This window comes from Centroberyx gerrardi, chromosome 9 (genome assembly GCF_048128805.1).
Source record: "Centroberyx gerrardi isolate f3 chromosome 9, fCenGer3.hap1.cur.20231027, whole genome shotgun sequence".
NCBI classification, from domain to species: Eukaryota; Metazoa; Chordata; class Actinopteri; order Beryciformes; family Berycidae; genus Centroberyx; species Centroberyx gerrardi.
The window spans coordinates 1,178,071-1,193,946 of NC_136005.1; the positions used below are offsets into that span (position 1 = coordinate 1,178,071).

Consider the following 15,876-nt stretch of genomic DNA (forward strand, 5'->3'; position numbering starts at 1 on the left):
CTTCTCCTACCCAGTTCAGTCAGTAAGACTTGAGAAAAGTCAGAAAACTAAACAAGTGGAGCAGTGAAACATGTCACCGCCTCGTCTGTCCTCATTCGCTGAGCTTCACACTGCAGCAGGAGGCGGGTTTGACTGGGACCCGTGTGCAGTCCAGACTCGCTCTGTCTGGTCCGGAGGTTTTCAACCAGGCGACCGAACAGTCTGCAGGTTTTCACCACAGCAGCTGATCTCACTCTTCAGCTCGTCCTCCCGGGGGTTCATCAGGAGACTGAAAACCTGCAGACTGCAGATTGCCTGGACGACCTCCAGATTATTAAAGGAAATAAAGCTGGTAAATTGAACTCTTTGTGTTTGAGTCAAGTGAAGTCAGGTTTATTTCTACAGTCCATCATCACAGTCTGTCTCAAACGACTTCACAACGAACGAGCCTGCCTAGATCTAACCAATCCATCAGTCATAAAGCAAAATGATGAAATATAGTGTACAAACAAAATTAAACACAAACAAAGCAAAAGGACAGGCCGAACTAACGGATCCAGCAGCTCAAACCCTAAACCTTCAGAGGAAACCAGGAGGAACTCTCAAAAAAACATGAGCTGGACACCGAAGCGCTGCAGGTTTGAGAGCCTGCCTAATCTCTGACCCGGGCTTTGACCCTGCAGATCTGCCAGGAGAGTAAATGGGAGACAACAACAGCGTCCAGATCCAGCAGCACGGCTGGACGCCACCTACAACAAAGGCGTGTGAGATTTGATTCCACGCCGGTAAGCCTATTAGTCCCTCTTAAGTCTCCTTGGAGGTTGGCTGGCTGCTGTTGGTTCCGGCGAGGCCGTGGCGGTTTAATCCCTCGGCGAAAAGGTTAGGCTGTCTTTGGCGCTCTCACAGCTTGTCATTCTGCCAGGAGGAGAACTCGGAGCCATGGAGGAGCTACTTTTACCGACCGGGGAAGAGGAGGCGCGCTCCGAACACAGCTCTTACGCTCCGGGAGACTCAGGGAAAACCATGGTGGATCGCATCAAGAACTTCCTCCAGGAGACGGTGAGCGGGGACTTCAGACGGAGCTTGAAGAATTTCTGCAAGCGCAACGGGCTGCTGACTCTCTCTCTGATGGCTGTGCTGACCGGCTGTATCTTGGGGTTTATGCTGAGGGGAAGTCAGCTCTCTACACAGGTATGTCACACCTTGGCAGGTAGATGTGGACTAAGGGAGGAGGGGGGAGGGGGCAGGAGGACCGTGACATGACCGTCTGAAATGCAGCAGCCTCGTCTCGTCTTGCATCGTCTTGTGCATGAGCATCTGTCTGTCTTCTGTCTGCTGTAGATCTGTTCATCTCTTATTCTCCCTGTTCCTCTTCTCCGAGGCGTTCAACATATTATCAACCTCCCAGCTCACCGGCCTGTCAACCAGACAGTCGGTACATGCTGTTTGTGTAGAAAACAGCGTTGGAGCAGCAACAACTGAATGAGACTCCCAGTCCAGATTTATTAATCCCTTCCATTGAATTAGCGGCCGTTAGGCGTCGAGATGCTTCTTCTCCTCGCTGAGCGCTGAGACTCTTCACTGCCACATGTGGAGCAGACTGACCTCAGGTTCGGTTCTGCTGCTGGACCCTGCAGAGCCAAGTCGGTGTGATGTCACTTCTGTTGTGTTCGTGTCAGGAAGCAGAAGTCAGAAATGTTTACCTTCATGTGAGGTTATACATGAGATGGATCATGGGGTTTTCTGGAGCCTTTAATAATAATAATGATAAACTTTATTTATATAGCACTTTTCAAAACAACTGTTACAAAGTTAAGTTTAAGGTAAAATCTGTTTATTTTTCTTGATCCAAACTTCTTGCAGTCTGGGCTGATGGGGAAGCTTTCAGCATTAGGCTTCATAAGAATGTTTATGTATGTAATAGGAAGGCCAATGCCGAAACGTGTTGGAGTGTTGTAAATTTTTTTATTTTTATGTTTTAAATATTTCTAGATGAGCCCAGAATATAAAGCTGTTCTTAAGTTTTTCAAAGAAGAGTGCTTTGGACTTTTGTTTCATTCAGTTACACACTCTTAAACCAAAGAGCAGTTTCTTTGAAGTTTTCTTTTGACACTTTGCATAATTTTTTAAGCACTCTCTGTTTTTCTTCTCGGTTCTTTCGAGATATTCGTTGCTGCATGGTGGAAACTGCAGCGCCGCACTACAAACTGATGTGTGTGAGGTCAGCAGAGGGACCAGCGGCCTGCTGACCGACAGGCTGGAGCGGTTAGCGGTTAGCGGTTAGCGTGGCCTGAGGCTGCTGGATCAGCACAGGCGACACGTGACCAGACTGTTTCTACCTAGAAGGTGAAACCTGAGAGCTTTACAGTGACAACAGCTGATGTCACCATGCAGGAGACACCAGGGGTCAACTGTCATGTGAAAGCATGTGGAAACAGCTAGTGGTGATGAAGGTTCCTGCATCTCCAGCAGCTACAGTGGAGTCTGACATGAGAAAATGTTTCAGGATGTAAAACCTCAGCGGTAAACGTCAGGTTTTGGTGTCAGTCCCTCAGAATCAAAGAGCGAGGGCTTCTTTCTAGAGCCGCCATTTTGCACCGAGAGACGTTCAACAATCATAATAATAATAATGACTCACAAAAATGAATTGAACATCAAAGACTGATGAGACCTGACAGTGGAAGAATATCCAAGAGTGCAGGTGGGCATGGTAATAAAGGATCATACCACTTACCAAAAATCATGAAATTAACTCTAATCTTTCGCTTAAAACTCCAAAATCATCAGCCTCCAGTAGACACAGTGGCTCTGTCCGGTGGGCATGCTGACGCTTCAGCAGACAGAAAGTTAAGTAATCTACAGAAGTAGATTTCTACACCGGTAATTTTACCTCCACCTAAGTCAACTAACAGCACTTCTGCTTGAGGAGGATATTTTGGAACTCTTTCCTCTCCTGGCTAAATGCATAAAATGTAAATGTGAGCAAACATCCAGATAAAAAACTTAAACATTGCAAAAACTGACAAACTTGTTCAGTTATTTTATCTTTATCTCCAGACTTATCAAGCTGATTTTAGTAAAAAAAAAAAAAGTGTGAAATCATCTTACTGCACTGGCAGATAATTAAACAAATTAGACTTTTTTGTCACTTGTAACTTGTTTCAGGACATTTACTTGGTAAAAGTGAAATTGTCTTGGAGAAAGTTTCTTGTTTCCAGATTTTCAGAATTTTCTTTTCTTCTGTTTCATGATGATTTCTTCAAAGAAGTCATATTGGCATGAATCAAGTGAAATTTACTGAAACCAGCAGATTATCTGCCAGTGCAGTGAGAGAATTTGACTAAAAATATCATGAAATAAGCTGATAGGTCTGGAGACAGGAGAAAATCACTGGACAGCTTGTTATTTTTTGCAGTGAAGGATAAACGAAGGCAAGTGGAGGAGTTCTTTCTTCAAGTGTTTTTTGCCCAGAGACCACAGAGCAGCTTCTAATACTGCAGAGCCTCCAGTAGCTCCGTTATCTGCTGTTTACCCCAGAGTCAGAGTCTGTTCTGGCTCAGTAAACTGTCTGCTGAGTACAGTTTCCGCTGACCAGCGGCCCGAAGCCACTGTCAGACGGTCAAACAGATGTTACTGGACATTGATTACTCAGAAATGTAATGCGTAGGGATTGGACACTTGGTTCTCTAATCAGACCAAATATAATATCCTGTTGCTTTCTGTAAAACTCTGGAGGATTTTGGGGAGCTGTGCAATAAGGCAGAAATGACAAAAATCTGTAAAAAGCCAAGAAATGTTTTACAAAGAGACAAATTTGGCCCATAGGTCCTGTTTTTGTCCCATAGGTTCAGGCTCATCTGATCTGATCCAGAGGTCCAGTTTTATTTGACCTGATGCATGAAGGGAAGACTTGAGACTTGACATGACTTGGGTTCTGGTGACTTGGGACTCTTTTCTGAATTTGTATGGAATGATTGAATTTATTGAAGTTGAAACTGATTATAGAAATCAAACTCATGATGCTCTTACCAAGTTTTTATCCTATTAAAACCATATTGCATTGAAAAGTCCTAGATATTTAGTTTTCTTTAAGATATTAAATTGATACTGGACTCTTGATTTGTTCTGACTTGACTTGCTGTTCTACATTTAGACTTGAGACTTGACATTAATGACATGGACTTGACTTGGTAATCTACATTTAGACTTGAGACTTGACTTGAGACTTGAGCCTCAAGACTTGAGACTGACTTGGGACTCGAGCAAAGTTGACTTGGTCTCACCTCTGATCTGATCTGACAGCAGATGGATATTCTTTAAAACATTTTGTCCTTTTCATTCCAGGCGAAGATCTATTTCTCCTTTCCTGGAGAGCTGCTGATGAGGATGCTGAAGATGCTCATCCTTCCTCTCATCACGTCCAGGTAAACAGCAGACAGACGTCCAATCACACGGCAGGAGCCTTTCAATTGGTCAGGTGATCAAAAACATTTTAGAAAAGGAGGATTCTGTGAGGTAAAATGTTTCGGTGAAGCCTGGGACGAAAACGGACTTGAACGTTATGAAGCCGGTTTGTTCAGGAACTCGTTTCTGTTGGAGACTGAACAGTGCGACTGATTTTTAGGTTTCTCAACAAATTATACACCCAGAAAAAACTAAGGGTTCTTCAAGGGTTCTGTGGTTAGGGTGGTGGTTCTACATGGTCACAACTAAACGAATCCTCCGGTCAAAATAAAAAACTGGTAAATCAGAATAAAGAACCCAGCGTGGTTCTCAAAGTTCTTTTAATCCTGCTGGTTTGGAACATTTCATGTGTTTTTAAAGGTACTTCACAGCACCATAAAGGTTCTATGTAGAACCAGTTGAGCATGGTGCTATAGGTAACCGGTCTGTTCTTTACAGCACTATGAAGGGTTCTGCCATGGTGCAAACCTAAAGAACCATTTTCTGGTTCCGTATAGAACTCTTGTTGTTAAGAGAATAGAGGACACTCTCAAAAATTAAATATAAATTATTATTACTAATAATAATACCAAATTACCAAAATATGATCAATATAACAGAGATGTGAAGGTTTATTAGGGATTAAAGTCTCAACTTCCATCTATTTTCAGCAGACTTGTTTGGTGTTTTACCTCAAATAATAAAACTACAGCACTGCTACATCCAACCTGTATAAATTTAATTCAACTTCTGTGTAATTCTGGGTTGTTTTGGTCTCTGGGTCTAAGCTGTTCATAATGTTAGCTGTTCTCTGAAGTACCAAACTCAAAAATGGCAGTTTGAGATAATGTTTCTGTAGTTTTGTTTATTTGCAGACATGAATGACAACACACAGGAACAGGAAAGAAGGAGGTGAGACAGAGAAGCACTGAGGGCATTATTAAAACATTGAACCTTAATAGATAAAACTCAGCTCAGCAACTGGACTGAACTGGAAAAAAAAAATCATGAAATGAGCACAATGTGTTAAAATGCAAATAAGGTGCTTGCTCCATGCAGGAAAAGTGAAGGAAATGTGTTTCCCAGCAGGAAGGAACAGGAGACAGGACAGGAAACAGGAAGTAGTTTGACGGTGGACAGTCAGGGTGTGGAGGTCGGAGGTCGGAGGTCGGGGGGCGGATGGTTCAACTCCCAACTCATGACAACAATTTTTCATTTATTGAACCGTGAGCAAAACCTGAAGCTAACCTGAAGCTAACTGTTTTAGCAGCTAAACTGAAGCGTTAGCTAACCTTCTCATGAGACCAACAGGTGGAAATGTCCGGTCCAGTTCCTGCTGTTGGAACATAACTGGGTTCCTGTCAGCAACTCATGTCAAGAAGTTTTAATTTATTTAACCATGAGCAAAATCTTAGCCTAACCTTTACCAGAGTTCAGTGGCCTCAGCGTAACGTTAAGCTAACCTGGTCCTGGTCCTGGTGGCTCAGTGGGCTGAAGTGGGCTGTAAACCAAACATCTTGGGTTCAAATCCTTCAAGACCTGTCGCACGTCATCTCCGTCTCTCTCTCGGTCTTCCCTGTGTCTCTCGACTTTGAACTATCTAATAAAGGAAAAAATGCAACCAAAAAAAACTGTTCGCTAACTTTTTCACATGAAAACATCCAGTCCAGTTCCTGCTGTTGGACCAGAATCCTTTACTGGAGGAGGAACCTGATCTGAACTGGATTCCTGTCAGAAACATGGAGGCTGAGCTTCAGACTTCGAGCTCATTTCACTAAATTCAGTGAGACTGCGGAGTTTGTTCATGAACTGATTTGAGTTCTGTAGTCTCAAAGTTGAACTTAGGAAAATCATCACGTCTGACGTTTGGACTCTGGTTGCCTCCTCAGTTTGATGTCGGGTCTGTCGTCCATGGAGTCCAAAGCCTGCTGCCGGATGGGCGTCCTGACGGTCACCTACTACCTCTGGACCACCTTCATCGCCGTGGTGGTCGGCATCGTGCTCGTCATCATCATCAAACCCGGCGTGGGGACGGACATGGACAGCAACCGGCTGGGGGGCGGGCCGGTGATGACCTCGGCCGACGCCCTGCTCGACCTCATCAGGTAAGACTTCGGTCGCTGGGAGGTCAGAGGTCAGAGGTCAGGGGCAGCCACGCTGTTGGGGGTTTGACTGTCAGCTTGTGCAGTACTGGAGACGACGTACAGTTGAGTGACGGCTGTTATTTTTCCATTCTGTATTCATCAACTTCATCATGTTGATTTTAAACCATCTGAGCTTCATTTCGCATTTAAAGCAGTTTCAGCATTACTGTTTGAAATGGATCAACTGTGATTTGATAGTTTCCTCTACAGCACCTTGACTTTGTTTTGAAAAGTGCCTTGCAAAAAAAAAATAAAATTTTTACTATTATTGTTAGTAGTAGTATTAGTAGTAGCAGTAGCAGTAGTAGTGGCAGCAGCATTAGTATTAGTAGTAATAGTAGCAGTAGTAGTAGTATTTGAATGTTCATGCAATATAAACAGTAATATAATCTATAACTACTATGAGTTTAATTAAAGCAGTTTGGTCCCAGTGATTTGAATGAAGCTGCTGGCTTGGATTCCTTAATATCCACAAATTGTTTCACATTCATGCAACGTTTTGGTTCATAAAAAGTTATTTGACAATAATAACATCCGTGCGAAAGGATTGAGCTGAAGCCGTCAAACACAAAACTGTTAAGATTTCCTAAGGACAGCAAGACTTCTGTAAACCTGATCCAGATGCAGCAGGCCGAACCCGTCCAACGCAACATCACACAACTCCACACACACAAACACAAACACACACGCACCGATCCAATTACAGGACAGGGGTGATTAGTATATTTTTAGTAATCCCGGGCGGATGACTGACAGATTAACCGAGTCAGCGGCGGTGGATACGGTGATCTCTGCTGCGGCACGTTGGCAGACCGCGGTCTCGTGCCTCGCACACAGGCCCCGCCCCCTTTGTAAACAGCCTCACGAGCCAGGTCGACCACGTCATCCTCTTGACCTTTAACCCCTCTGTGTGTGTGTGTGTATTGGGGGGGGGGGGTTGTTCAGGTGATTAGACCAGGCTGATGGAAGCCACTTGGTATGATGATGAGTTTTCTTTTCTCCTGACTGCTCACTGGTTATTTGTGTTATTTATTGATCCCAGCTGATTCTTCTGTAGTTCTTTAGACTTGTACCACAGCAGAACCCATTATGGTGCTGTGAAGAACCCTTTACACAGGTTCTCTATAGCACCATGGTCAAATGGTTCAATAGAACCTTTATGGTGCTGTGAAGAACCCTTTACACAGTGTGTCTGTATGTGTGGCTGAAAGAGTGTTTTATGTGGAGTGTGTTTTATATATGTATTTTCTATTTACTGTCACTATTTTGGTCGTTTAATGTGAAGCACATTGACCTTACCTGTGTATGAAAATTTCATCATTTACTTCACAGTAGAGCTTTACAGGGAGCGCTGCTCTCCAACACACACACACACACACACACACACACACACACACACACACACACAGAGCCAAAGTAGTCTCCAACAGTTGAACCCAAAAAGATCAAAATTGTTGGATAACTATCAAATGAAAAATTTAACACATTTCCAATAATTGGCCAGATTACTGATGTTTTTACCTCCTTCTTCAACAGATTTGTAGGTTCAGAGACCAAACTGTTTGCCTCAGTTTGCCTCGCTAACAACTCACAACCTACTGGGTTGTTGTCAAAATTGTGGCGAGGAAGACTTCAGGCAACACATCTGCACTGTTACATTAGCATTAGCATTAGCGTTAGCATTAGCACAGTCTCAGTCACATCTGACAGTTTGCAGGAAAATGAAATGGAAGAGACGGAAACGCCGCTGACATGACGAACTATGACATCAGTTTATGAAAACAGAGGAGGCGCGTGATTGGTGGATTCAGATGGAAACTTAAGCTGGAAATGTATTTTTCTCATAATTTCCCCTTTTCTCCACAGGAACATGGTCCCATCCAACATCATCGAGGCCACGTTTCAGCAGGTCAGCAAACAGCCAAGTGAATTACAACCAAATGTTTCCATTAAACCACAGTTGACCGTCTATTCTCTCACTGAAATCCACCAGTTCACTGCTCTCACAGCACAAATCAGATTTGAAAAACATGACACTAACAGAATGATTAATAACAAAAAAAATTAAACTATCTGAGACATTTTAAAGGAAACTATAACTCAAGAGCTAGGCTGACAAAATGACACCTTTACAAACTAGATCATCTATATTTTAGAGATACTGAATTATAAACTACGAATGCGACTAATGATTTTTTTTTTTTTCAAAAAGATCCTTTGCATTTTGCAGTAGAAATCTCAGTTTCATTCTTTTTTAGTTTTGTCTTCCTGTCCAAGAGGAAAAACAGATGAAACCAAGACAGAAAAATAATTTGTCATGTGTCTGTTCTTTATTGTTTTTATCCTGCTGTCTTTTTTTTTTTTTTTTTGATTTTTGAAATTTGATTCGTCTTGGGTTCGTGTTTCAGTACAAAACGGACCTGATTCCCATCCTGCGAGTCCCGGCCAGAACCGTCCAGCCCAACTTCGTGTACGTCGTCCCGGACGACAGCGACCCTAACGGCCGGACGGTGTACCTGGAGCTGACCCCCGCCCCGGAGGTCACCTACAAGACGAGCCCCGGCAGCAGCCAGCAGATGAACGTCCTGGGCATCGTCATCTTCTCCGCCACCATGGGTGAGCGGGCGGGGCGGCGCTGGGCGGGGTGGGGTGGGGCGGGGCGGGGCGGGGCAGCGCCCCGCCCGGATAAAATAAGTTAAAATAAACACTAAGAGAAGGCCATTACATAAAAGTAGGTTTTGAGAAGTGACTTAAAAGATGATACCAATTTTGCAGCCTGAGATTCTTGGTAGTCCAACTGCTCTGAAATCTGACTCCAGCCCCCGAGACTTCATCTAACAAGACGGACTTGTCTGTCTCTTCTTCTGTGGTGTTCATACCAGTTAAGAACACATGAACAGCTGAATATGAGCATCAGTCCAGACTTCATTTTGTTCTGCTAGGCTTTCCAAGCATGAGGAACCGCATCTGGCTCCTTCTACCCATAATCCCTTGTGTTTTGGAGTGGTTTCCTGTAGTCGGTTGGATTAACGAACCGCACCGCAGTTCTCTCGTTAGAGGACTGAGACTCTCGGTGCCGTTATTTGGTGCCACCAGAAACCAAATAACCAATCCTGCAGAGTTCAGATAAACTTGAACATGATGGGGGGACGCAGCCTAACAAGCTGACTGTCCTCAGCCTATCAGAAGCGTCAGCAGTGCTGCGGCTCTGTCCTGATCTTGCAGACGGGACGGCGTTGTGACTCGTCCCGTCCTCAGTACTGAAGCAGCTGTGACCGTTTCCTCCTGCAGGTCTGCTGCTGGGCAGGATGGGAGAGAGAGGAGCGCCGCTGGTCAACGTGTGTCAGTGCATCAACGAGTGCGTCATGAAAATCATCAACGCTGCGGTCTGGTGAGCTGGAAACCGACACAGTATTTACTACAGTTAGATAAACTAGTGAAGAGCACAAGGTCTCTTCTACAAGTCCTTAGAACTGCTGGTGAAGTGAATCCAAACACACCAGTCTGCCCAAACTGTGTGTTTTTATCACGGTCAGTGAGAAAATGTTAAAGGTCCACATGGTGTAAAGCAGGACTCCCTCTCCTCTGTGATGATAAAGGAGTTGGATGTGTATCTAAACATGGTGAAAGTATCAAAACTAAATCCACACAATCCATATTAGAAAAGCGAGCCTCTAAACGAGCCGTTTGGACTTCCGTAACTTTGTGGCGTCACAAAGGTTCGCTCATTATCATTTCTGTAAGAAATAATAGACTAACAAAGTGTTTTTTTCAAAGCGGTCGAGCGGTCGTCATCGTTTATTACCGGAGAGTTTTCCCTACCTGTAGCCGCCGGGCCGCGGCGTCTCACGTTTCGCTCTCGAAACGGTTAGCCGATCGGAACGGAGGGTCGTTAATATTAATGAGCCTTAAAGACACGGCGACAGAAACGGCCTGTTCTTGGTAAGGCTCAGAGAGATGCTGGAAAATGAACGTGGAGAAATGAATTGAGAGTGTTTTTGGTTCATGACACCACACACACAGCTTTGAATGGACAGAAAGACACAAAATAAAACTCTGGACAGTGGAGGATATGGACCTTTAATAGAAACTAAAAATATGAATTTTTGTTTAGCTTGAACCGAGCAGACGTTTGGTTGAATTAGGCCCACATCAACTCCAGAAGATACATATACTGTAGATATAAATTATGAAATCTCCATGCAGTTTGCAACTGGCAGTGTGTATTTACTGCTGGTTCCTTCAGTGGAACCTGGATCTGCTGTTAGTGTGCTGGTGTTAATGTTAAAGCAGTAAGATCTGCTCTTCTGTTACAGAGTTTTTCTGTCACACAAACTCAAAGTACTTCAACATCCAGAGCTACAACTTCTGTTTTTGTGAAGAATTTAGTTTCAGATCTGCCCCCGATCAGTTGTGAGGGTTATGTGGTTCTGCTTATTTAATTCATATTAATTTACAGTATGGCATCTGTTTATTTAGTTAATATTAATGTACATTACGGTCTGCATCTCTGTCACCCAGTTAGTCAGTGTTGAGTGATTGGTCTCCTGAAACAGAGATGTTTGTGTTTCTGACCTGATGACCTGTCAGGGTTTGTCATGCGGTGAGAACGTGCCGGGCCGTGACATCACATCCTCCCGCTCTGAGGCTCCGCCCAGCCGCGGCTTCGGCACATGAGCAGATTAGCCGGCCTCGGCCCGCGGGTCGACGCGAGGCTTAACCTGCGGACCGGCCTGCATGGGGCTTTGAAGACACACGGATATTTCTGCACTGAAGCTGCTGATGTTTTGTGCCGCGATTCACCATCTGCAGATTTTACCATTTCTTGCCAAAAAATAAAAATCCAAAAAATTCAGTGTTTTAGTCAGAATTTTCTTCGGAATTTAGACCATGGGACACTAAAACTCTCCACTGAAACCCAAGATATTAAGAATTAGAATGACGATAATATTGTCACCAAGCTGCTGAACTGAGAGTTGTAAACGCACTGATTGTAAATGTCTTGAGGACTCGAGTCACATGACTTGGACTTGGAGTCACAATTTTAATTGCTTGAGACTCGCCTTGATGCATGAAGAGAAGACTTGAGAATTTACTTGACTTTGGTTCTGGTGTTTGGGACTTGACTTTGACTTGAAAAGGTTTCTAAAGTCAAAGATGCTAGACTCTTGATTTGTTCTGACTTGACTTGGTAATCTCCATTTAGACGTGAGACTTGACTTGAGACTTGTGCCTCAAGACTTGAGACTGACTTGGGACTTGAGCAAAGTTTACTTTTTTATTTTTTTATTCGCACCATGAAAGAAAAACAATAAAGACAATACAAAACATAAAAGTGCATGTGCCGGGGAGGTTTGAAACCCATCGAGAAATAAGATTATATGATGTGTATACTATGGAAACAACAATAACCCCCCAAAAAAAACAAACAAACAAACAAAAAAGCACCTTGGTCACACCTCTGCTGATCTTCTCTGCTGACGGAGCGTCTCTGTCCTCAGGTACTTCCCGTTCGGGATCATCTTCCTGGTGGCGGGGAAGATCCTGGACATGCAGGACCCGACCACGCTGGGCAAGAAGCTGGGCTGGTACACCGTCACCGTGCTGGCCGGCCTCTTCGTCCACGGGCTCATCCTCCTCCCGCTCTTCTACTTCATCCTCACCCGGAAGAACCCGTTCACCTACATCCGGGGGCTGCTGCAGGCCATGGTGATCGCCCTGGCCACCTCCTCCAGGTCAGACGCGCAGCTCGGCATGCTGGGAAGAGTTGATTTAACCTGAGGAATGAGTTTTGTTGTCGTTAAGTTTCTCTTATCCACTTCACTTCACTTGAGATGTTTTTATTAGCTCTTCAGAGCAGTGATTCTGAACCTTATTCTAACTTAGTCCACATTAGAGCCACGGACCCATTTGATGACATTTTTATTGTCAGATATGATTTTGTCCAGAACTCCATGACTATCTGTATTGTAGGTAGAGAGATAACAGAGAAACTATGATCAAAACAGTCATTCTTCTACAGTCTCTAACTTCTTGTAAGTGAAATAATGCTGAAGTTTAACAATTCATCAGTTTGCTGGGGACCCTCTGGAACCCCCTCAAGGACCCCTGGTGGTCCTCCTGTGATTTTCACTGGTTTCACGCTCCGATCTAAGTCTCAGAGACAGTTTGAGTAGAGCTGGGCGATATCACAATAATCATAATTTTTTTCAATATTGATATATCTCAAAATATGGCTCATGTATGGAAAATCACATGTTAAATAATCAAATTAATGTTCATCCAATTGAACCGAACGGTAATGTTTGGTTTCGGACCCCACGTAGAGAACCACTGCTGTAGGGTTTCGTCTCAGCATGTTCTGCTGTTGTCATGTTGCACACCCTGCATACCTGCTGTAATTCATATATTTTTCAGATTGTTTCTGAAGTTTCTGCTGAGCATGTTCCTGTGTTCAAATTGTTTACTATAATACTCCCATTTGCTCTATTGCTATTTATCTTTTGTTGTTGTTTGTTGAGACGACCCAGTTTCCCCCAGCAGATCATTAGTTTGTTGGCCTGAGCCGGTTTGACCCGCGTCTCTCTCCACAGCTCGGCCACTCTGCCCATCACCATGAAGTGTTTGCTGGAGAACTGCCATGTGGACCGGCAGATCGCTCGCTTCGTCCTCCCCGTGGGCGCCACCATCAACATGGACGGCACGGCGCTGTACGAGGCCGTGGCGGCCATCTTTATCGCCCAGGTCAACGACTACGAGCTGGACTTCGGCCAGCTGGTCACCATCAGGTAAACCGACACCGACGCACTCAAACTGGAGCCGGGCGATAATTCAATATCATCGTTTACGGTCTTTCAGTGAATCATATGGTGATGATCTGATGATTTTGGGAAATCATGACACACAATTCTGCTGAACTGAGAACAAGCTCATTTTATTTAAAAACTTTGACAAAATAAGGTATGAAACATTTTAAGGAATATTATATTAACTAATATTTTGTCTGTATGGCAGCATCACAGCTACAGCCGCCAGCATCGGAGCAGCCGGGATTCCCCAGGCCGGTCTGGTTACCATGGTGATCGTGCTGACATCAGTTGGCCTGCCGCCAGATGACATCACGCTCATCGTGGCCATCGATTGGGTCCTGTAAGTAGAGAAGATTAGACGATTTACAGTTTTATCATCCAGCTGAGTCTCCATGATGGAGGAACATGTAGAACTGTGTGTTAGTTAATAAATCTGTAGCAAGCAGCTAGAAACAGAGAGCAGCTGAGTCAGCTTGTTGTGGTGTGGCTGTAGATCCATTCAGTAACGTTCTCAGTAAAAGTGAAGTGCTAGCTACGTTAGCTAGTGTGCTAATCAGATGTGTTAACAACAAGACAGTGATGTTAGCTGACCAGATACTATGGTTAGCTAGCTAACAAGCTGACATTATCTAAACACTAAATCAATCAGATGGATCAGTGATGAAATGATCAGTTCAGTCAGAAACAGACAGAAATTAACCGTCTGTTCAGTTCTGTTCCAAAATGACATTCAGTATTTGAAAGTGAAGTGAATCCTTACATGACTGACGGTACAAAATCTTTGTGACGCGCGGACGCAACATCTGCACCATGGCTGTTAGCAAAATAGCTGTTAAAAATTCATTATGTAATAACCTTTTTTTTTTTTTTTTTACATGATTTCACCCAATTTGATAGAAACACATCACATCAGATCACAAGTTGTTTTTGATTCCCGATGGAGATGCTGTTCCCACTGACTTGGGTGTTATTCTGGCTCCGAGTCTCATTCACCATCAGTCTGGATTAACTTGATGTTTCCCCTTCTGTTGCTCCAGAGACAGATTTCGCACCATGATCAACGTCCTGGGCGACGCCCTGGCAGCGGGAATCATCGGCCACCTCTGTCGGAAAGATTTCCCTCACGGCGGCACGGGAAAGGTGAAGCAGTCCCGATCCAACATCCATTATCACTTTTATCTGACTCTGATCCAGAGAGACTCCACTGATACCGACAGTAGAATCAGCTTCAATTCCTACATCACCAACACAAGCAGCCAATAGTAAGGAGATCAAAGGTCAGAGGTCACAATAGATGGAAATATTCCTGTGAGCCGAAAATGAACGACGATAATAGAGAAGTGAAGAGAGAGTAATGAAAGACAGGGAGAATGATTTTAAAACAAGACTGCCGTGCAACGTTGAGGTTTGTGGAAGCGTCTCTGCTGGGAATCGAACCCGGGTCTCCTGAGTCCGCAGTCTGACTTCCTGAAACACTTTCATCAAGTGATGAACAGAGCGACCGGGCAACCGGCGCTGTGATCCATACAGTCGCCGCTGTCGCAGGGCTAAAAATAATAAATAAAACACAATACTTATACAAGTTTATACCAGTCAAGAACACTATTTAACTTGTGATGGGAACCATTAGCTGTGAGCTGTTATTTCAAGGCTAGATGGATGCGTAGATAGACGTTATCATCATCAGCACAGTGAGGATTAAGAGATGATACAACAAAGAGGAAGTCCAAGAGATATAAAGAGGGATTACAGAAACTACAACAAAACAATAAAAAGCATGTCTCTGTGGGAAGCTGACTAGTGTGTGTGTGTGTTGTTTGTGTGTGTGTGTGTGTGTGTGTGTGTGTGTCTGTGTGTGTTTCCTCCCCAGCCTGTACCGTCCTACGGTACTCAGACTCCACACACACCCAACAACTCCCACAGCGTTAACGTGCCAATGACGGAGATGCACACACACAAAGACTGCATGTCGGAGATGATGGGCGACTCGGCCGGTGAGCGGCACCCACACACCGTCTACTACAACATCTGCCAAGTATGACACCCGGCGGGAGACGCTCGCCTCGAACCTCTGGACCTCTGTTTGTTTCCGGAGAGCTTCACCCAAACCTCGCCGTGCCGTCCGAGCAGGAGCGCGAGGAAGAGGGCGAGCGGACGGGACGGACTGGAAAGCATCGGCTCTCTACTGAAGACACAAGCGGAGGAGCGAAGTCTGACAACAACTTCCAAGTCTGCTTGCTGTTGAGGAAGAGGAAGAGGAGTCGGTTCTGAAAGGAGGATGAAGGTTCCTGACGTTCTGCAGGAGAACAGAGCGGCCGCAGGTTCATCATCTGATCCCAGAGCTGCTGGACAGAGATGCAGAGTCACGCTGCAGTTAAAGCTGAGACACGTTCAGCGCCGCAGAGCGCCAGCCGAGCAGTTTGGAGGCACGTTCAAAAGAGCCGATGTGATGAGTTGGCTTACTGTCAGCTGGCTGTCAGAGAACAGAGAACTCCCTCACA

The 15,876-nt window shown here is 44.6% G+C and overlaps 1 protein-coding gene across 2 annotated transcripts; it reads left to right on the forward strand.

Annotated features, from left to right (window-relative positions):
• Positions 1 to 918: 918 nt before the first annotated feature.
• Positions 919 to 15,416, forward strand: slc1a8a (solute carrier family 1 member 8a). Of its 2 annotated transcripts, none has more exons than XM_071906631.2 (11): positions 919 to 1,170; positions 4,324 to 4,403; positions 6,312 to 6,527; positions 8,433 to 8,475; positions 8,975 to 9,182; positions 9,858 to 9,957; positions 12,068 to 12,301; positions 13,160 to 13,354; positions 13,581 to 13,715; positions 14,413 to 14,515; positions 15,246 to 15,416. In XM_071906631.2, the coding sequence occupies exons 1-11, from the start codon at positions 919 to 921 to the stop codon at positions 15,414 to 15,416; spliced, it is 1,737 nt and encodes a 578-aa protein (XP_071762732.1). The 2 variants fall into 2 exon arrangements, with proteins under 2 accessions (XP_071762732.1, XP_071762733.1); XM_071906632.2 differs by having other exon boundaries at positions 1,003 to 1,170; positions 15,270 to 15,416.
• The last annotated feature ends 460 nt before the right edge of the window (positions 15,417 to 15,876 follow it).

Excerpts from the sequence above, each read along its gene's own strand:
- slc1a8a (XM_071906631.2), top strand. The coding sequence starts at position 919 with ATGGAGGAGCTACTTTTACCGACCGGGGAAGAGGAGGCGCGCTCCGAA. Across the intron at positions 1,171-4,323 it reads GAAGTCAGCTCTCTACACAG|GCGAAGATCTATTTCTCCTT; the intron begins GTATGTCACACC and ends TTTTCATTCCAG. Across the intron at positions 12,302-13,159 it reads GCCCTGGCCACCTCCTCCAG|CTCGGCCACTCTGCCCATCA; the intron begins GTCAGACGCGCA and ends CTCTCTCCACAG.